The following is a 20782-nucleotide window of genomic DNA, read 5'->3' as shown; positions in this document are numbered from 1 at the left end:
TGGGTGCAGTTTGATTGCACTCCTGCAATGAATTCCAATATAATTCTGCTCCCAGATGTGTGGGTCAGTTTTGATTATGTTCAGAGAACACTCAGTCTGGACTCAACTCTGACACTTCATGCATCCAGCTTCGGCCCATTTTGAGTGCACTTTTAAGTTGCTGTCCAGAGTCCGTGCACTCTTTGGTTGGTGTCTAGTTTTAGTGCGCTCTCTGGTTGTGTTCCAGTTCGCTTGCACCTTTAGGTTGGGATCCAGTTTGGACACATTCTAAGGTTGGGTTCAGGTTTGAGTGCACTTTGTGACTGGGGTCAAGTTTGAGTGCGCTCTCAGGTGGGCCCAGTTTGAGTGCACTTAGTTGAGTCCAGTTTAAGTGCACTTTGTCGTTGGGGTCCAGTTTGTGTGCTCTCTGAGGTTGGGTACCAGTTTGATTGCACTCTAAGATTTATTCCTACTTTTTTGCCATCCACTTTGAGTGCACTCTCAAGATTTATTCCTAATTCTGTTGTGTTCTCGGGTGGTGTCTAGGTGACAGCCCCTCAACTGAGTTCCATTTTGAGTTTGTTTTGGGGTGCAGGCTCAGATACATTGTTCTTTCACATCAAGCTCCAGGAGTCTGCCTTTCTTTTCTCTCAGCAAAACACACAAGATGATGGACGGAATGTTGCAAATTGGCAAAACATTCACCCCCAGTCACAGATCTGGGTTTAATATGGCTGGGTTCAAACTGGAATGGCATGGTGAGCAAAAAAATGATGGATTTACGCCCAGATCTCTGTACTGGGGTGAATGTATGACATTGTTCTGCATTCTGTCCATCAACTGTTGTTTTTGCATTTGTCACCCCGAGTGGGACGGGTGTGCTCAGACGTGAGTCCCGTGCTCTCCATGCCACTGGAAACAAGCTATCCTGGCTGATGAGGGCTGAAAGCCCGAAACCGTTCCTAGGATGCTTGTTTCCAGTCCAGGGAGGACCTGGCTTGGTAGTTCGGGCTGGACTGTTCCCATGGGGCACAGGGTCAAGACTGATTTGCATATGGCTGGGTTCAAACTGGAATGGCATGGTGAGCAACAAAATGATTGATTTAGGCCCATATCTCTGTACTGGGGTGAATGTATGACATTGTTCTGCATTCTGTCCATCAACTGTTGTTTTTGCATTTCTTTTCTCTTTTCTCTTCTCCTCTCCTCTTTTCTCTTCTCTCTTGTCCTCGCTTTTCTCCCCTCTTCTCTTTTTTCCTGTCCTCTATTTTGTCCCGTCCTCTCTTCTCTCTTAGTGTTTTTGTTGGTGGCATCAATGGAAGGGAGTTACGTAACGCTTAATTTTTTAGGGACAAAATAGCGAGAATGACAACCGGAGATAAGAGGGAGGAAAAAGTCTTGAAGAGTGAGAAAAAGGGACAGAAGGTGTAGACAGGCATCCGATATTAGGCAATCCCAGAACTCAGTAGCACTAGTGGAGGATTCCCAAGAAAAAGAAAGAAACTAAGCAGTGTTGCTAAGGTGAAAGCAAAAGCAGCAATTTAAGAGAAAAGTGGAAAAGTGGTTTGTGGCAACTTCACTATTTTGGAAATATGCTGTGTATTTTCATGTATAAATGTCAGAAACTAAGCACACAGTGTTGATGTGAATTTAAGATTCCTTCCAGCTTTTTTTAAATTACGGTAATGCCTGGCGGTGGGGCTCTCTGCAGTGAATGTAGGCACTTCATGTGCAAAGATTGTTTTTAGGATATCCATGAATAAACAACCGCATCCACTAGATGGATCGCTGAGCCGCCGAAACATACATGTTGTTGAAATTAGACTGTTTCTTGTAAACAGTTACACAAATTGTCTCCTATTTTTCCTTTTTGCAGCTACACCTATGAGAGTGTGAAGGGCGTTTACCCCGAGTGCCAGTTCGTGTTTGACCTGGAGTTGCCCCAGGACTTTGTGCCCAGAGTGGGAGATGGAGAAGTGCAGGAGTTCTACCTGTGGCCCCTGGAGAAGGTGAGAAGAGAGACGCGAGGCCACGGACCGAGCACTGAGGGGTGGTGAGCTTCTACCTGTAGCCCCTGGAGAAGGTGAGAAGGGAGACGCGAGGCCGTGGACCGAGCACTGAGGGGGCGGTGAGGTTCTACCTGTAGCCCCTGGAGAAGGTGAGAAGGGAGACACGAGGCCGTGGACAGAGCGCTGAGGGGTGGTGAGGTTCTACCTGTAGCCCCTGGAGAAGGTGAGAAGGGAGACGCGAGGCCGTGGACCGAGCACTGAGGGGGCGGTGAGGTTCTACCTGTAGCCCCTGGAGAAGGTGAGAAGGGAGACACGAGGCCGTGGACAGAGCGCTGAGGGGTGGTGAGGTTCTACCTGTAGCCCCTGGAGAAGGTGAGAAGGGGGACACGAGGCCGTGGACCGAGCACTGAGGGGGCGGTGAGGTTCTACCTGTGTGCCTTAGAGAAGGTGAGAAGGGAGATGTGAGGTCAAGGAAAGAGCGCTGTGGGATGGTGAGGTTCTACTTGTGGGCCTTAGAGAAGGAAGATGCTGTAGAGCTGTGTGGTGTGGTGAGGTTCTTCCTGTAGCCCCTGGAGAAGGTGAGAAGAGAGATGCTAGGCCGTTGATAGAGCTGTGTGGGGTGGTGAGGTGCTACCTGTGGCCCCTGGAAAAGGTGAGAAGGGAGACGCGATTCCAAGAACATAGCTGCGTGGGGAGGTGAGGTTCTACCTGTGGCCCCTGGAGAAAGTGAGAAGGGAGATGTGCGACCATGGAGGTCCTATCCTGGAGAAGGGGAGAAGGGAGATGGCAGGCCAAGGGCAGAGCTGTGTGGAGAGGTGAGGTTCTACCTATGGGCCCTGGAGAAGGTGAGAAAGGAGACCCAAAGTGAAGGACACAGCTATGTGGGGCGTTGAGGTTCTACCTGTGAGCCCTGGAGAAGGTGAGAAAAGAGACGCAAAGCCAAGGACAGCTGTGTGAGGGGTGAGGTGTGTGTGGACAGCTGTGCAGAAGCTGCGCTAAAAGCTGGCACCAGGGATTTCATATTAGGCACAGGCCAGACCTCTCTTGGCACTGAGCTTAGCATGTGATACGTGCTTCGTCTGGTTGAGTCTAAAGAAGGTCATTGGATGTAACACCACAGGGAGATTTTCTGTGCATGGATGTTGAGATGCGGCTGGGCAGCTGTGCTTAAGGAGCTGCACCAGGGAATAAAGACTGGTTGACAGAAGGGCACTGCTCAGATGAGGTGTGTGATGAATGCATCATGTAATTGATTCTCTGGACATGGATAAAACTGTGTTGTGCTAGTGTGTTGCAAACGAAGAGTTGAGCGCAAGGGCACCGTCCTGGGCAGGTGTTCCTATGTATAGAGCTCAAGTGTGAAGCCTCCTTCATTTGGTTCTGAGTGAAGAAGCTGAGTCTCTGGAACACCACAGGGAGAAACTCTGTGCATGGCCAGGGCTCTGTTGTGGTGGTGAAGCACCGATGGTCAGTTGTGCACCAGAAGGTGCACCCGGAATTTCATGATTGGTATGCAGAAGAGCACTGTCCTAGCGAGGCGTTCCATGGCACAGAGCTCAGCATGTGATACCTTCTTCTGTTTGAGTCTAAATAAGGCCAAAGTCTGTAATCCCAAAGGAAGATGCTGTGGGCATCGACAGAGTGAGATTGTTAGCAATGAGATGTGGATGGAGAGTTTTGCACAAGAAGTTTCAGATTCATAACTGGCGTACAGAAGGGCATCACCAGGCGTCCCTTGGTACAGGGCTCAGCTTGTGGTTCCTGCTTCATTTGCTGGAGTTGAGGATGTTGAGCGCAGTGACGGTGACCAATACCACAAATAATGCAAGTTTACCGCTCCTTCCATGTTACACCTTTTTTCCCTTTGTTTTGCGTTTTGGTCCTAGGTGAAAGAGACCATAGCAACCACTGACTTCAAACCCAACTGTGCCTTGGTGGTGCTCGACTTCCTCATACGACATGGATTCATTGACCCTGACCAAGGTGAGGTCATCAGAGGGTGGGTGTAGAGTGCCTTGACTGTCCCATTGAAGAATGCAGACCACACATCATGGTGGCCTGGGGCTAGGCCTGCCTTTCACTTGTGACTATGCCTTCCTTTTATCAATGCCTAGAGCTATGCTTTCCTTTTGTTTGTGCATGATGTAGCTCTCTGTGTCTGGGGTATGCCTTCCTTTTATCTGTGCAAGATTATGGTCTCCATCTGCGCTGTCCAGAGTCATGCTTTCCTTTTATCCCGCCTTTCCTGCATCTGTACTATACCTTCCTTTTGTCTGTGCAAGGGTATGCTATTGCTTTGCGTTATCTGGGTCTGTGCTTTCCTTTTATCCTGCATTTTCTGTGCCTGTGCTATGCCTTTGTGTTGTCTATGCCTGAGGCTATGCTCTCCTTTTGTTTGTGCCTGGGAATGCTCTTCCTCTGCGCTGCCTGGGGTATGCCTTCCTCTTGTTTTTGCATGGACTTGCTCACTCTCTGCACTGCCTAGGATATGCCTTCATTTTGTTAATGCATGGGATTTGCCATCTGTTTGCCTATGGTAATGCATTCCTTTTTCCTCTGTCTAGAGCGACACCTTCCTTTATTTTATTTTTTTTAAAGTTTTATTTGTATTGTTTTGAAGAACAGAGAAAATAATACAAGCGACAGCCCTGCAGTGCATCCCACAGGAGGAATAAAGAAGAGGCATACAGCACATTATAATCGGCATAACAGGTACCACAGTGCAATTGGAAGATCAGTCTCCGATGTCCATCAAAGTCAATCCCTCCTCTGAATCCGGAGGGGTAAAAGCTCCGCCTACCTGGGGTACCGGGGGGAAGGCGATTGATACAGTGCAGGAGAGGTTGAAGCCTCCCAGTGCCTTGAGGGCGTCGCAACAATTAACATAACTACTATACCCCACCCTACCCCCTTCTCTACCCACCCCCCAGGTGGTGGTGACGAATAGACCCAAGCACTCCAACAGTCATACAGCCATGGTCATATCTGGAATAGATGAAGCGTGCGCAATGTGGATGGACAAACAGCAGATGGCAGCCCTTTTGAGAGAAAGCGGACCAGGGGGACCCCATCGGAACATAAAATTCTTGAAGGCTCCTAGGAAGATGTCCGCCACTCGTTCCATGCTCAATAATCTCCACAGCCACGCGTGCCACAAGGATATCGCTGGGGCCTCTGGCTTCTTCCAGGCCGCTGCTAGGGTGAGCTTGGCAGCTCCAATGCAGAGCCACAGGATTTGTTTGTCAGCTCTGGTTTGACGTTCGAGAGCGGGGTCCCGTAGTCCCAGCAGGACGTGATCTATGGAGTCAGCCACAGGGTATCCGAGAATATCTTTGCTATGGGACAAAATCTCATCCCAAAATGGGCGAATGATCGGGCAGTCCCACCAGATGTGGCGGAAGTCACCCAAGAGGCCACAGCCCCTCCAACACCGGTCTGAAGAGGCCGGAAATATGCGATGTAACTTAGATGGGTATAAGTACTAATCCATGAGGGTCTTGAGATGAGCTTCTCGTAGTTCTATGGAATGGTTATGCGCCGTAATGTCGCGCCAAAGACCCGACCATTCCTCATCTGTGATATCCCTCCCCAGAAGTTCCTCCCAGTGCCCCATATAGCGGGGACGGGGTGCCACGGCGGTGGTAAGGAGCAGGTTATAAAGGAAGGAGATAGCACCTCTCATAGTGTTGGTGCGGAGGATAAAGGCCTCAAATGGGGACAGGGGTCTAGTGGCTGCGTCGCCTATCCCCGAGGAGGTAGCCCAGTGGATAAGTTGGAGGTGGTGGTATCGCTCCGTGGCCGGGACGCCATAGTCCCTCATGCAATTAGCGAAGGTGAGTGGGGCAGAACCGTGAAACAGGTGTGTGAGGGCCCTACAGCCCCCTTCCCTCCACAGTTGAAAGGGGCCTTCCTGCAGCGCCGGCGGGAAAGCCGGATTAAAGTGTATCGGTGTAAAGGGGGAGGGAAACGTGGTCCAGCGATCATTGCCGGCGACCGAGTCCCACACTTTCAGTACCGTGCTCGTGGGGGTACTGATGTAAGCGTTCCTGGGCCTATCCACCTTAGGTTTCCAAGCCAGGTCCCATATGGACCTCCCCGCGACACTCCTGTCCATGTGCAGCCAGTGTTTTTCTGAGAGTTGTTGGGACCATTCCACCATCACTCGCAATTGTGCAGCCTTGTAATAGAGGTGCATATCGGGGAAACCCACCCCCCCTCCTTCCGCGGCCGCCGCAGAGTAGCGAAGGAGAAACGCGCTGGACCCCCCTGCCAGGTGAAGCGCAGCATCAAGGTCTTAAGGCGCCGGAAGAAGTCCATATCGATCGGAATGGGGAGGGCCTGGAAGAGGTACAGAAATTTGGGCAGGAGGACCATCTTTAAAGCGTGAATTCTACCCAGCCACGAGATGTACTTCGGCTTCCATCGATCTAAGTCTGCTCGCACCGAGGCTAGCAGTGGAGGGTAGGTCGCAGAGAACAACCCCCCTATGGAAGGCGTCAGCCGAATTCCCAAATAAAGGAGAGAGGTGGTCGCCCAGGATAGAGGGGTCAGCGGCCGCACCCTCTCCACCTCTGCAGGAGGGAGTGTGAGATTGAGGGTATACGATTTATCAAAGTTAACTTTGAAACCAGCCACCGACTCAAAGCGACAGAGGACCTCCTGGACGTGCGGGAGTGAGTGCGCCGGATCCCCCATGGATAATAAAACGTCATCCGCAAACAGGGAGATTTTGTGTTGCTCACCGGTAAAGGGGAGACCTCGGATCCCCTCATGCCCCCTCACTGCCAGTGCCAAATGCTCAGCGCAAAGAGCAGGGGGGAAAGGGGGCAGCCCTGTCGGGTACCCCGAGTGTGCGAAAAGAAGGTGGAGAGGTGTCCATTGACCATCACTCTGGAGCGGGGGGCACTATAATTTGCCTGTACCATAGTTATAAATTTACTCGAAAAGCCAAATGCGGTCAGGGTGCGAAACAGAAACCCCCAGTCCACACGGTCGAAGGCCTTCTCGGCGTCAAGACTGACCAGCACCGCTGGGATACGAAACCGATTGGCTTTTTCTCTCAGGTGGACAACTCGTCTCAAATTATCATGGGTCTTTCGGCCCTTGATGAAGCCGGACTGGTCCGGATGGATGAGGACCGGCATTAAGTCCTGGAGCCTTCGTGCAAGGATAGAAGAATATAGCTTAGCGTCAATATTGAGGAGGGCTATCGGTCGGTATGAGGAGCATTTGGACGGGTCTTTCCCCACCTTAGGAATAACAGATATCACCGCCTCCGCCATAGTACCCGAAGTCCTCTCAGTCGACGCCATTTCATTAAAGAGGGAGACCAGGTAGTCGCACAACTCCGTTGCGAAGGTCTGATAGAAAAGGGCGGTATAGCCATCAGGACCCGGCGCCTTATGGAGTTTCAGAGCTTTGATGGCGTCCAGCACCTCCGCTCTTGAGATGGGGGCAGTCAGGAAGTCGTTTCGTTCAGCAGAGACCTGGGGGATAGGGAGCTCTGCCAGATAATTCGCCTGATCCTCAGCATCGAGGGCATCCCCCGCATAGAGATCGGCATAAAAGCGGCCAAAGAGGGATGCCTTGTCCTCATCGCGGTGGTGCAGGTCACCAGACGAGCCACGAATACCTCCAATGTATTCCCTCTCTCTCCTATCCCGAAGCTGACGGGCCAAGTGTCGTCCCACGTTGTTCCCCTGAGCGTACGAGAGGTGTCGGAGCCTTAAGAGGGTGAATTCCTCCCGATTATTGTAGTGCGCCTTTAATTTCCCCCTAACCGCTGTCAAGGGGCGGAAGGTCAGTCGAGACGGGTGGAGCTTGTGCGCTTGATCCAAGGTGGCGAGTTCGGCCTCCAGCCCTTCCTGCTCTTTCCTCCTCAGTTTGTTAATGCGGGCATTGAGAGCCAGGCAGGTGCCCCATAGCGAGGCCTTGCAAGCATCCCAAGTGGTAAAAATAGACGTGTCCGAGACGGGGTTAAGAGACATGAATTCTCGAATGGCCTCCGTAGTTCCCTGCAGCAGGTGTCGTCCCGAGTGGGCGCAGCTGGAAAGTACCACTTACGAAGGTTGTCACCTTTCGCCGTCCAGTGTATTCCAAGGACTAGCAGGCTGTGATCAGACAGGGACAATGGAAAAATGCTGGAGTCGCGGACATCCCCCCCTCAGCGCCTGGCTCAAGAAGACATGGTCGAGGCGGGAATAGGAATGGTGGACATGAGAAAAGAAGGTGTAATCTAGAGATTGGGGATGCTGAAAGCGCCAGCCATCAATCAGGCCTAGTTCACCCACCAGTCGCCGTGTTTCAGTAGAAAACAGGCCAGCGTCTGATCTCTGAGGTCTCTATCCAGGTCCCTGTCCCAAACCATATTAAAGTCCCCTAGCAAAAACAAGTGCCCCTCCACAAAGTCCCCCACCCTGCGCAGCAGATCCTGGAGAAAGCTATTTTGACCCGTATTGGGGACATACACCACCACAAAAGTGCAAAGCCTACCATGCAATAACCCCTTTACCATCAGCCATCGGCCTTCCCTATCGCATTCCACCCCCATTGGTTGGAAGTGGAGGGACGTGCGAAATAAGAGGGCTACCCCCCTATGTTTAGAGGAGGCCGAGGACCTGTAAATAAGGGGGAAGTGCCTGTGTTTGAGGCGTAGCTCATCTCTGCGCGCTAAGTGAGTCTCCTGGAGGCCCACCACATCTAGCTGATGATCAGTTAAGTATTTCCAAAGTTTCTGGCGTTTCTGCGGGGAGTTCAGACCTTTCACATTCCATGTACCAATACTAACTGGCATCGTAAAACAGTAAGTCCTGTCGCACAGCTATCACCTTGGGGAAAAAACCCCATCATGCCTCCCACCTCCCACGTCAGACCCCCCCCTGCACTCCATCCCCTCCACCACTCTCGCTAGGCTGCCACCCCTCCTCTCCAAGCAACCCCCAGAGCCAATCGTCAGGCTGTCCCAGAGGTCCCACCCATAGCTGCACATGCGCTACTACACCTGAACAAGGAGCATAGACCGCACCATAACCAAGGCTCGCGCCAACAATCCCTTGAAGTAGTACCAAACCAAAAGCAACAGACACACCCAACCACTCATTCTGGTCACCACCACCCCCCAATGCAACCCCTCTAACTTCCCTACACCCCCCCCCCCCCCACTCCCTCAACATACCATCCCGGATCCCCCCCGCCCAAAACTGCATAGCAAAGAAAGTATACGAACAAGCAACAGAAGTTCCCACGTAAGGGCAAATGTATTCGCCCCTCGTGGTGGGGGAAGGGCCCAATGTGTGTGCCCTCCGAGGGCCGGACTGTGGTGTCTTCCCAAAAGTACAAGTTACCCACAGTACCTGAAGGTGAAGGGCCCCTCCGGCGCCATAAGACTTTGCTACGAGGCTCAAGCCGCCCCAGAGCTGCCCTGCGTCGAAGGCACCGTCACAGATGCAACGGAGGCAACCGCTGCTCCCCGCTCCTGCAAGCTGGTTGTGCGATCTGGCCGTCTCGGGTTACTGTCTCGGCCCACTCTCTGCCAAGACGATGACCGGTGTCTCCGCCTCGAAGGGGAGCCCCCGTCATCTGGGGCAGGGGAAGCATCGTCAAGGCCCAAGAGATCCCTGGCCGCCTGAAGAGACCGGACCTGCACCAGTCTGTTCTGCCACCTGAAGATGAGGCGAAAGGGGTGGCCCCAGGAATAAGATATAGACTTTTCCCTGAGGTAGGAGGTGATAGGACGAAACTCCCGTCGCTTCTGGAGAGTTGAAGCCGCCAAGTCTTGAAACAGTTGGGGTCGGTGGTCTCGGAACTGTATAGAAGAGATCTCCCGGGCCTTCCGGAGAATGCGCTCCTTCAGCTGAAAGTCGTGGACGCACACCAAAATATCGGGAGGAGGCCCCCCTCCGCGTCTGGGCAAGCCAACCCTGTGGACCCTGTCCATCCTGACGGCACGCACGTCCTCATCATCAAGAACCTGTAGGAAGAGCGCTTCCACATACCCCCGCAAGTCACCAGCTTCTCCGTCCCATGGCACTGCCCGGATGCGGATGTTGTTCCGGCGGGAACGATTCTCTAAGTCCTCTGCGTGCGCCTGAAGATCCAGGTTCTGTTCCGTGAGCCGAATTACATCTTGCTGTAGTTGGTGCACGTCGTTCGCCATACTGAGGTCGTGATCCTCTAGGGTGGCAACCCGTTCCCCAATGCCGTCCACATCTCTCCGTACCTCGCGGAGGTCCGAGGCCAGTTGAGAGCGGAGCTCTGAGATGTCATCCTTCATGGCGGCAAAGAGTTCCTTCATAAAGGCCTTGGTGGCGGGAGCCTCATCGTCGGTTTGCCCGGGAGACGCGCTGGGTCCAGGAAACGCCGGCTGTTGGGTCCCTTTCTGTGGTGCTTCCTTGCCAGGTTTCCCCTTGCGTTGCGACGTGGACATCGTGGCGCCGTTGAATTGCTCTCCCACCAGCGGCTGCAGAGGGCTCCGGTCTGCTGCAGGGGCTCGTCGCAAGGTCCCCTGTAGATAGCGCCAGGTTCTTGAAGAACAGCCGGCCCGGTCCCGGGACCAGACGGACCATCACTGCAGCTGCGAGGCTCCCAGATTTGCGCCCAGAGCCGAGCACTGCTGCTTCCCAAGGCCACCGCAGGTGTCGACGCCGGCCACAAGCGTCTTGAGGATCGTCAAGCACCACGTGGCGTATGTCGCGCGCCACCACCCCTTCAGTCCGGGTGCCTGCGTTGTCCCCGTCTACTCCTGCACCGCTAATGTGGTGGACCCCGTAGGGCCCCTGGCCAGCCAGGCCCCTTAGAGGCGGTGATCTCGCAGGTCAGGCCCCAGATGGTTCAACCGGCCCCCGCTGCTGAGCAACGCCATTCAGAGCCCCTCTCTACAACTCCAGCGCTACCAGGGCATGCAGGTCAGTCTTGCAAATGGCGGCGCCTTCTGCAGTAACGTGGCTTCTCAGGCGGGGCACAGCTAGACGACGTGGCAGCACCTCCGGGCGTACTCCGCATTCGGACAGCGTCCCTGAAAGAGCCCCTTGGCCAGGCAGCCCCCCCGTTAGATCAGGGACGGGGGGGGGGAGAGGTAGAGCAGCCGCGGTTCCCGCCGTCCTCTGCCGACCTCCGTCTTCGGCACCCTCCTCCTGGCCGTAGCGAAGTCTCTGGGCGAGGCCGCCCCCCCTCAGGGCCCGATGCAGCACCCCCGGCCGGGGCGATTCGCAAGCCGATGGTGCCGAAGGCTTGCCTGTGCGCAGCCCTCCGCCAGCGGTCGCTCACCTCCTCCGCGGTGCAGGAAGCCCGGCCCCTCTCGCCACTCGAGGTCGGGGATCGCAGGGCCGCAGGTCGCTACTGCTCCGGAGTCCGCCTCAGAGCCCCCGCTGGACGAGTGCGCATTACCGGACCCAGCCCCTCTGCCTTGGGGGTCACAGCAGGCAGTGGGGGCGCCGATAGCTTGGTGCTCCAGGTGCTAGACAACGCTAAGCTGAGGTCGGCGCCGGAGGGACTCTAAAAGACGTCTCACTCCGTCGCCATCTTGGCCACGCCCCGACACCTTCCTTTTTTCTGTGCCTTAGTATGTTTTCCCTATGGTTCTGCTTGGGTTATACCCTCCCTTTGCTCTGCGTGGAGTATGATTTCATTTTATTTTATGCATGGCTTGTGCCTTCTTTCTCTGCCTAGAGCTGCAACTTCCTTTTTTCTGTGCCTGGCGGCTTTTTTCTTTTCACCTCTGCCTATGGCAGAATATTCCTTTCGTGTGTGCATGGGCTTATGCTTTTGTGTGGTGTGTGTGCATGCCTAAAACTCACCAGTGCATGATGAGGTCCTGAAGTACTGCTGCCCACTGTGCCAAAAGTAAGTTTATCATCTCTCCTTCCTGCCTTCATCTGACTTCCTCCGTCGTGTCCTATCATGTCCCTGATCGAGCATTGCATCCTTGGCGACTTCGGGCTTAGTCAGTATATGGCTAGTCAATGTTTTACCACCACGGTCCCCAGGACCACAAACCTACACATCAAGTTACCCTTTTTTGTAGGAGCAGCTCCAGTGGGCATTGTTTTTTTATTCCATTAAGTTTGTCCATGTAAGCATTGCCATGTCATGTGTAAGAACTCTGCTCCTGATTCTTGTTACCCTGGGCAATTAGAAGAGTATTCACGATAAATCTTAACATGAGCCGCAACAAGTCGGTTGTCTGGAGGTATTTAGACCGAGCCACTTTAAACTATGCATTGCTAAATACTTTTTGAAAACCTAGGCGCATGCCTTGTCTCACTGAGTGGTTCCTCGCAGTCTTTGGTCAAATTTCCATGCCTCCATAGCACTACCACCTCTTTCTTGGTTTGACACCCTATATATATTAGCCACAAGCATCCTTATATCCAGAATCATTGTGTTGTGTCTGGGGCTTTGATAATGTGTGTACTCCACATAACTCACCTAGTCTTACCAGAATAATCCAGCGCTTCTGTAAATGTGACCGATCTGTTTCTAGGTATCTTATAGTAACTTCTTCCCTCCCGCCTTACATTGCTGACATTTCCTGTACAATGTGACTCCACAACCTCATGTTGGCTGCAAATAGCCAATGTCTCATACCAACTTTCACCATTCCTCCCAGACCGGACTCACCTGCCTGATTGTATTTGAAAAGTGCACCGGGATGCTCCCTCCATCTTGAGAAATTCCAGGAGTGGTGCATTTGCATTCACCCCTTTGTAGTAAATGGTCTCCCAGGTAATGTTTTCGTCCAACCACTGCACATCAAGCTGCAGTTGGGATGCCATGTGATAAAGTTCCATATCTGGTTGTTCCAACCCTACCTTTTCCCATTGCAAGGTTAATATGTTCAACCTAAATCAACTGTCCTTTCCAGGCCAGACAATGGACACAAACAACTGGTCCATTCCTGTGTCAACGGGGACATGGATCACTGGAAAACATAGAGACATTGAGGGAAAAACACATTATTTGCCCGCGAGCCCCTACCTATTGCAGACAGCAGCAGCTTATTCCAAAATCCAATCATGCTCTATGGTCCTATCCTCACCATGCCCATATTCAGAAAACACTGGGCACCAACATGATGTGTAATCCAGATGCCAGGGTATCAAAAACTAGAAGCCACTGTTTGAGTCCCACGTCTAGATAAGCTGAGTCCTCAAGTACTGTAACCTCCTTTGAGTGGACTTAATGTACGAGATACTTACCTTCGGTAACGATGGATCTGGTAGAGACAATTCTTGCCGCAGATTCCTTAACGTAAAATTATCCCCAGGCGTGAGACTGGATCCGGAAAACTTTTCTTTTCCCCAGCATCTCTGCTCGCCGGTGGGCAGTACCGGGTGACTCCGCCCTGACGTCGCCCGCGGGCATGACGTCAGTGAGGTCACATAATCCCCACCCTGGCGCGCCAACATCAGTTTTCTTCGGAGACCTTTTCTGCGCCAAAACGCAGAACCATCACAACAAAAACTGTGAGAATATGGGAACAGTGTGTGAAACAGCAGATAAACAGAAACGAATGGAGGAGAACAGCCCATTCGGGAAAGTGCCAGGCACTGTGGCACCGAAAGTCATAGAAGGAAAGAGCAGAGCGCAGCCACTGTAAAGCAACCCTGCAAACAATACAACATTCTCCCTAGAGACAGAAAAACAACATATGAAAAACTGTGCAGCAGACGAAAGAAGTCTGCAACCACAGTCCATTAATAGTGAAGGACAAAAGAGTAACGACAATTCAACCCAAGACAACACCGCGTCCCCTGAAAAGAGCCAAGGCTAAGACCCAGCCAGGAGGCTCCAACTCAGAGGACTGCACATGAGTCAGAAACTCTACAAACAAGGACAGAGGAAAAATATAAGAAGGCCCCACACTTGAAACACCAGAGTGTAGGGACGCTGGAGTACCCATGAACCTACCGGCCAAGCACCAGAAAGGAGGAATGGATGCAAACCCACCAAACAAACACTCCGCTAAGGAGGAGTGAAAGAAGCACTTGTAGAAGATAAGGCACTCAGAGGTAGGCGAGTGGAGAAGTAGGGGAAATACGAGGCTACCCGTTGAAGGAAGAGGGGAGGATGCACAGGCTTGGGGCCCCCTCCTCTGAGTCACATGGAGAACACACCCTTTTGTTTCTGCCTGGAGTGTAGCCATACGTTTTGCCAGAAGGACAATCATCAGGCATGCAGTCTTTGCCTACCAAGAGACCACAGTACCAAGAACTGCAAGGCCTGCGCGGAATTCAAGCCCAAATCTTTCAGCGCAATGGAGATGCACGTTACGTCATGCAGGGGCAAAAGAAAACTTGCCGTCTGTTTGGACCATGTGCATCACTGGACAAAGGAGACCTTCCTCTGCATGAGCAGAACCAATCCCTAGATCCTCCTCAAAATGAGTGAAACTGAGCATGCCACACTATCCGTCGCATGCTGCCCCGCCCCCAGGTCTAGGAACCGCTCCATGAAATACCCAAAAGACATACGGATACATTTTGGTTCTGAAACCTTGTTCCCCAATTCTCTAGCACTCCCAACTTAAGAATAACCTCTCTCTACTCCAAGCAAACCACTGAGTGGAGTTGACCAGAGCCCTTGTCATGGCACGCCTGGACCTTATCTGCACTGGTCTCTCTGTGCGTGAATGCCAGGCTACAGAGGTGACACCACCAGAATGTGCCTGAACCTCCACTAACATGAACACATCAGGTCTCCTCTGAAAGCTCTCCACAGGCTTCCAGTAGAAACCAGAATAAAATTCAAGGCTCTCTGCACTGCACGGTCTAGAACACCAGCTCAGTGAAATGCCCAGAATATCTGCAGAAACAGGCATTGATCTACAGCCAGATGTGTTGCCTGTCCACCCACCTGGTCCATTACTGATCCTTCAGGAGGAAGGGACACTGAGGCAGATCCGCAGACTGAAACTCGTTCAACAAACCTTGAAACCTGAATCCAGCTTCAAATGACTCAGGACACTGTTATGATATGTTATGTTATGTTATGCATTTTTATTAGGCGCGCAGCTGCTCCAGCGAAGGAGCGTCCTGGCGCCGCGACAAGGTAGCAGCACAACACAACAAGATAAAAACAACCGAGGGAATGGGCTAAGGGAACAGGAAAGTTTTCACCGCTCGGCGGAATGAGAACAAGTCCCTAAGGGCGCGAATCGCCGGGGGAAGAGAATTCCACAGCATTGCCGCGCGGACTTGGAAAGAACGTCCGCCGGCTCTGCTGCGCTTGACACGAGGGACAACCGCTAGTTCCAGATCAGCAGATCTTAATGCTCGTACAGGGGTGTAGTGGGCCAGAAGTTTGGACAAGATCATGGCTGGGGATCCCTTAAGTATTTTGTAGGCGACACAGAGGACCTTAAATTGAATCCGCTGGGCCACCGGTAGCCAATGCAATGATCGCAGGGTGCTAGAGGTCGGACAGGATCTAGGTAGTCCAACCACCGCTCTCGCAGCGGCATTCTGAATCCGCTGCAGACGACCAATTTCTGCTTGGTTTAAGCCAGCGAATAAAGAGCTCGCGTAATCCAGCCTGGAGATGACAGTGGCTTGGATCACGAGTTGCCGGGTGGCGGCATCAAAAAACTTAAGCACCGGACGTAGTCCCCGTAGAATGCCAAAACAGCAGGCCGCCGTACGTTTAGTATGACATACAAACGAAAGGGTGGGATCCAGCCAGACTCTGAGGTTTTTAAGCTCAGAGACTGGGATAGGTGTAGGACCCAGATCCCCCGGCCACCATCTGCCTCCCCAAAGTTCCGGTTGCTTCCCAAAAATCATGACCTCGGTCTTACTAGCGTTCAGCTGGAGACAGTTGGACGTCATCCAGCCAGCGACCGCCCTCAGTCCTTGTTGGAATCTGGGTGCATCCACATCGGCATCCCCGCTGATCGTGACCGCTAGCTGGGTGTCATCGGCGTATGACACCATTGTCATACCCCATTGACGAACAACCTCAGCCAGCGGCCTTACGTAAAGATTAAACAGCGTAGGACTCAGCGAGGAGCCTTGGGGGACCCCCAGATGGCAACTAAACTATTTAGAGCTGCATTTTAACTGGAGACCTCCCAGATCACCGGCTGAAGTGGAAACCTGTCGGACACAGGCACTCACCCTGCCAGAAAGAGTTCCACCCTCTCCTCCCATCTTCATTAAACTGTGCACTTGTTGTCCCTTCTTGTGTTGTGAGTCATTGTGACGTAACAAGCATCGCTTTTAACACTCCGAATCAAATAGATAAGGTATTAGACAAAAGAATAAGGAAAGAAACCAGAATGCAAGGGAAGAATCAAGGAGAGGACTAATCTGATAGAGGCTACTAGCCGCAGATTCATTCACATAGAATTATCCCCAGGCATGAGACTGGATCCGGAAACTTTTTGCCACAGCATCCCTGCACGCCGGGAGCGGGGCGACATCGCTCGACTCCGCCCAGGCGTCGTTCGCGTGTGTGACGTCAGCGAGGTCACATAAGACCCGCCCGGCGCGCCTACGTCAGTTTTTTCCATTTCGGCATGCAACGAGGATCCGGTCTCTGCTCGGGCCTGTCTGGGGCCCCTTTTTTCTCCTCATTGTCCAATTTTTTGGTGGAACAGTGTGCGAATGCCTTCAGACTTTAAGACTTGCACATCGTGTGGGCATCTTATGTCGGCTCATTTGTATGTGGTGTTTAGGGGAGGACAGCGGCTTATGAGCATGCCAACAGTTGAAGCCGAAGTCGCGGCAGGAGTGCCGGATGAAACTACTCTCGATACAAAAGGATGATGGACGGAGCGTTTGAGCAAATCAAACACTCCCCCCAGTCAACTGATCTGGGTTTAATCCATCACCATTCTTTAGCTCACTCCACCACCCCAGTTCAGATATGGCCATATGCAAATCAGTCTGACCATGTGCCTCATGGGAACAGTCCAGCCCGAACTGCCAAGCCATGTCTTCCTTGAACCGGAAACAAGCATCCTGGGACCGGTTTTGGGTTCATAACCCTCATCAGCCAGGCTATCTTGAATCCAGTGGCAAAGTGAGCAAGGGACTCACGTCTGAGCATACCCTGCCAACTTAGGGCGAACAAAGCGATACAAAAGGGGTGATGGACGGAGCGTTTGAGCAAATCAAACACTCACCCCCAGTCAACTGATCTGGGTTTAATTCATCACCATTCTTTAGCTCACTCTCGGCGCACCTCTCCAGGTCGGCTTCCTCTCCTCGGTCAGCTTCTGCAGACAGCTTCAGATACGGCCGTTGTCGTCGGCCTCGCCCTTCTCCGATGTTGCGAGAGCGTCGCTCCCCTGTGGGTAAGTGTTGCAGTTTGTCCCCCGGGGGCTGGTGTTTGGCCTGCCGGGGCGCTGACTGGTTCGGATCCAGGCTTGGAGGATGTGGTGCTGTTGGGGTGCGGCCCTTCGGGGGTCCCTCCTTCAGACCACTGCGCCTCTGCCTCGCCGCAAACTCCAGCGGGAGTCCCTGTGGTGTCACGGGAGGTCGCCTGGGCTCGGGTCGCATCCCCCAAGCCCCACTCGGCCCTCTGGGCAGGCGAAGTCCTTGTCCATTATTAAGCTGATGCCGCCACGGGGCCGGGCAGCGACACAGGGGTCGGTGGACCCTCCTTGTTCTGCTCTGGGTCGAGGCTGGGTGGGGTCCCATCGTCCCCTGCCGGGCCCCTCTCGTCCCTCCCCGCGAGCGGCTGCCTCGTCAGGGGGCGAGTCGGAGGTTGAATTGTCCCTGGCACCGCCGCAAGGGTCGCCGGGCCACCTCCACCACATCCTGGGCCGAGCCTGGCGGAGGACTTCATGTCACTCCCCCGGTCCCTCTCGTTCCTCCACACAGGCGGCTGCCTCGGCGGAGGTCGAGTCGGTGCCGTTCCAGCACTGCCGCTTGACCACTTTGGCTCCGCGCCGGTCCCCGGCGCGATGTGACTTGGAGGGGCCCTGTCCGGTGTCTCCGTCGGTGCCAGATGGCGTCGACATCCTGCCTCGGGCGGCGGATTCTACTGCTCCGTACAGGAGTCGTGCCGCGGATTCATCTTCGGACGCTCCCTCTTCTCCAGAGGGTGCTCCATACTGGTGTCATCCCCCCCGGAGACGCGCGGCGTGGTGTCCTTTTCACCTGATCATTGAAGGGTGGCTCCCTGCCATTTTCGAGGCCGAGGTGTTCGTCGGAGGAACAGCAGGTCCCCCATTCTTCGGTTCCTTCTGATTTTCAGGTCTTGCCTCTGCCCGATCCGCTTGGCTTCGGGGACGGCCACCTTAGTTTGCAGCCGTCGCCCACAGAGGAGCTGCTTTCTCCACCGCTGGGCCCTACGGAGGCGGGTGCGGCCTTCGCTCACGTGGTGTCCAGGGCTGTGGACATTCTGCGCATGGGTGACCCGATTGCTCACTTCCCGGTGGACCATCTTTTGGAGGTTCTCCACCAGGGCTCTGGTGGGAGGGAGATTTTGCTTCCCTTTGAGGGTTTGCTCCTTTCTTCCCTGACAGGGGTTTGGAGGCGCCCCGCCTCAGGGGATCCGGTGCCTCAGCACCTTCTGCACTGGCACCTACCGGCGCCTCATAACCCGGTGTGTCTTTCCCTCCACCCCTCTGCCTCCAGTCCACTTTTATGGGTCGCTTTTCCCTCCCTGCCGCCACTGTCGACTCTTTCGTCCCGGGAGGTCCGCTGGCTGGACTCTTGGGGGCGCAACACGTTCGCCTCGACCAGCGCTGCGCTGCGGGTCCTTAACACATTATGTGTGTTGGCTAGGGCCTCCTCTTGTTTGTGGGACTTCGGCTGAGTCTTTGGGATTCGCAGCTTCCCCAGAGACTGCTCACGTGGATTTCCGGCATCATGCGTTGGATGGCCGTGAGCTAGTAGCGTTTATTCTCCGCTCCGCTTTGGACATCTCGGAGGTGCTGGGCAGGGCCATGGCTTCCTTAGTCTCCCTCCGTCACCATGCCTGGGTTCGGGATGGAGTGTTCCCTGAAAATATTCGGGAGCGACTGATTGATCTTCCATTCAATGGCAGCCTGTTATTCCATGCCCCGGCTGACTCCGCCATCCAAAGGTTCCTTGCAGGGCTCCGTCCTCCTCCTCCGCCTTATCCTCCTCCTCCGCCTTATCCTCCTCCTCCTCCTTCCCCTCCTCAGTGACTGCTGAGTTGAGCTGGTTCTGGGCTTTTCTTTGGGTCGGTTGCCCTTGTTGTGGAGCGTGTTATATGGCCATGGCCATCAAGCCCTCCTTGCTGGGACTATGGCATTGTTGGCTGCTGGACGGCCCCTTGTTGTGTGTGTGTATTTTTACTGGAGCTATTTGAACAGGCTTGGCGCTGAGATTAGGCCTTCTGTTTTTTCTTGGGCTGCTTAACAAGCCCTTCGTGGGGGGTTCTTTCCCCGCGGCTCTTTGTTTTTCAGCTGCTGCGGAAGTCCTTCCAAAGAGGGTTCCCATATCTTGGGACTTAACGTACCCTATGTGGGGTAGTGGTGGCTGTTATATAGCTTGTGTTCTGCTGGGTAGTCCTGGTTGCCTTCGGTGCCTGTTCTCCATGGCGTTTAAGTATGTTGCTTTTGCTTCTTGAAGTTGTGTGCGCGACCCCTCGCAGGGGTGTGTCTGGGCACTTCCTCGCCTTTCTGCTCCTGTCCTGAGGGCTGGGATGACTCTGTGTTCTCCCTTGTCAGGCGTCGCCTGCCCGGTCTCCCTGTGGCCCCGGGCTGTTCTTCTTGCTTCTGGCAGCTTACGACTCGTGGTGCCCTTCTGGCTGGCCTGTTGCCTTCCATCTAGGGTAGGCTTGCCTTCGTTTCCCTCGTTTCCATGGGCCTTCTGGGGTCCTTCTTCTTCTTCTTCTTCTTCCTCTGCCTGTCTGGCATTGGATGGGAGCTCTGTTGCCTTGTAGGGGAGTGGGGTGCTTCGGCCTCTCTGGCCTTGCCCTTGGTTCCTCTGCTGTGAGTGTACGGGCCTCTTTAGCCTTCTTTCTCCCTCCTACATCCTCTTGGGGTCGGTGGTGTTCTGCTTGTGGGGGTTCCCCTTGCCTGGCAGGGATGAGGTTCTTACCTGGTCCGCGGATCTGGTCTTCCGTGGGACTCTCTGTTCTGTCCTGGCTGGTGAGGTCCTTTCGCAGACCCTCCTTCTCCGTGGGTATTGCTAGGCTATCTATTCTACGTGAAGGAATCTGCGGCTAGTAGTCTCTATCAGATGTACGAGTTACCTTCGGTAACGATGTATCTGGTAGAGACGATTCTAGCTGCAGATTCCTTCACGACCCGCCCTTTCTCACCGGTCTGGGAGGACCCTTGGGTTGGTCTTCGGTACTCTCCTCCCGGTGGGGGTCTGTGTCTCCTGTGAGTGCCTTCTTTTGCTCTTGACGGGTTGCTCCGTCTGGTTGCGGTACATTCCTCCTCTTGGTTCTGTTGGAGGATGGGGTTCTGGTGCTCCGGTACCCCTCTGCTCTGGCTACTCCAGGTTCGGGGGTTTGCCTTTAATCTCTGTCCTGTCCTCCCCTCCCCCCACCCCCCATCTGCTATCCTCTGAACAGAGGTCATCTGACCATGCCTTGCCCTTGTTCCTTGGGGGATGGTTGCCCTCTATGCTGGGGCGGCTTGGAGGTTGTTCTCCCTGTCTGTTTTGGGACTGGCTCCCCTTCCTTGTTCAGGATGGGAGTGGTGGGCCTGCTACATGTGTCATGACTTTTACGCATGTTCCTTGCCTCTGGGGCACGGGGAGGCTGTCTATGTACGGCAGGGTGGCTGCTCAGGGCTCTGCTCTGTTCTTTCTTCTTTCCCTGCCTTTGGGTTCTGCAGTATTGACACTTCTCCTTGTGATGATGTTAGTCAC

At 53.8% G+C, this 20782-nt stretch overlaps 1 protein-coding gene across 2 annotated transcripts in view; it reads left to right on the top strand.

Moving 5' to 3' along the window:
* Positions 1-20782, top strand: part of LOC144785878 (uncharacterized) — an 88223-nt gene that overhangs the window by 65950 nt on the left and 1491 nt on the right. Inside the window, exons 6-8 of one of the 2 annotated variants that reach the window (XR_013602052.1) lie at positions 1856-1988; positions 3875-3971; positions 4609-4700. Coding sequence is in view for 1 of the 2 variants with exons in the window: in XM_078664735.1 (XP_078520861.1) it covers positions 1856-1988; positions 3875-3971 (230 nt within the window). In the remaining variant the exon portion in view is untranslated. The remainder of the gene's footprint in view (positions 1-1855; positions 1989-3874; positions 3972-4608; positions 4701-20782) is intronic. The other variant, XM_078664735.1, reaches the window with a different exon arrangement.

The sequence above is a fragment of the Lissotriton helveticus genome, chromosome 10 (assembly GCF_964261635.1).
Source record: "Lissotriton helveticus chromosome 10, aLisHel1.1, whole genome shotgun sequence".
NCBI classification, from domain to species: domain Eukaryota; kingdom Metazoa; phylum Chordata; class Amphibia; order Caudata; family Salamandridae; genus Lissotriton; species Lissotriton helveticus.
Note: the sequence above shows the minus strand (reverse complement) of the source record. Positions and strands in the feature narration are given on the sequence as shown.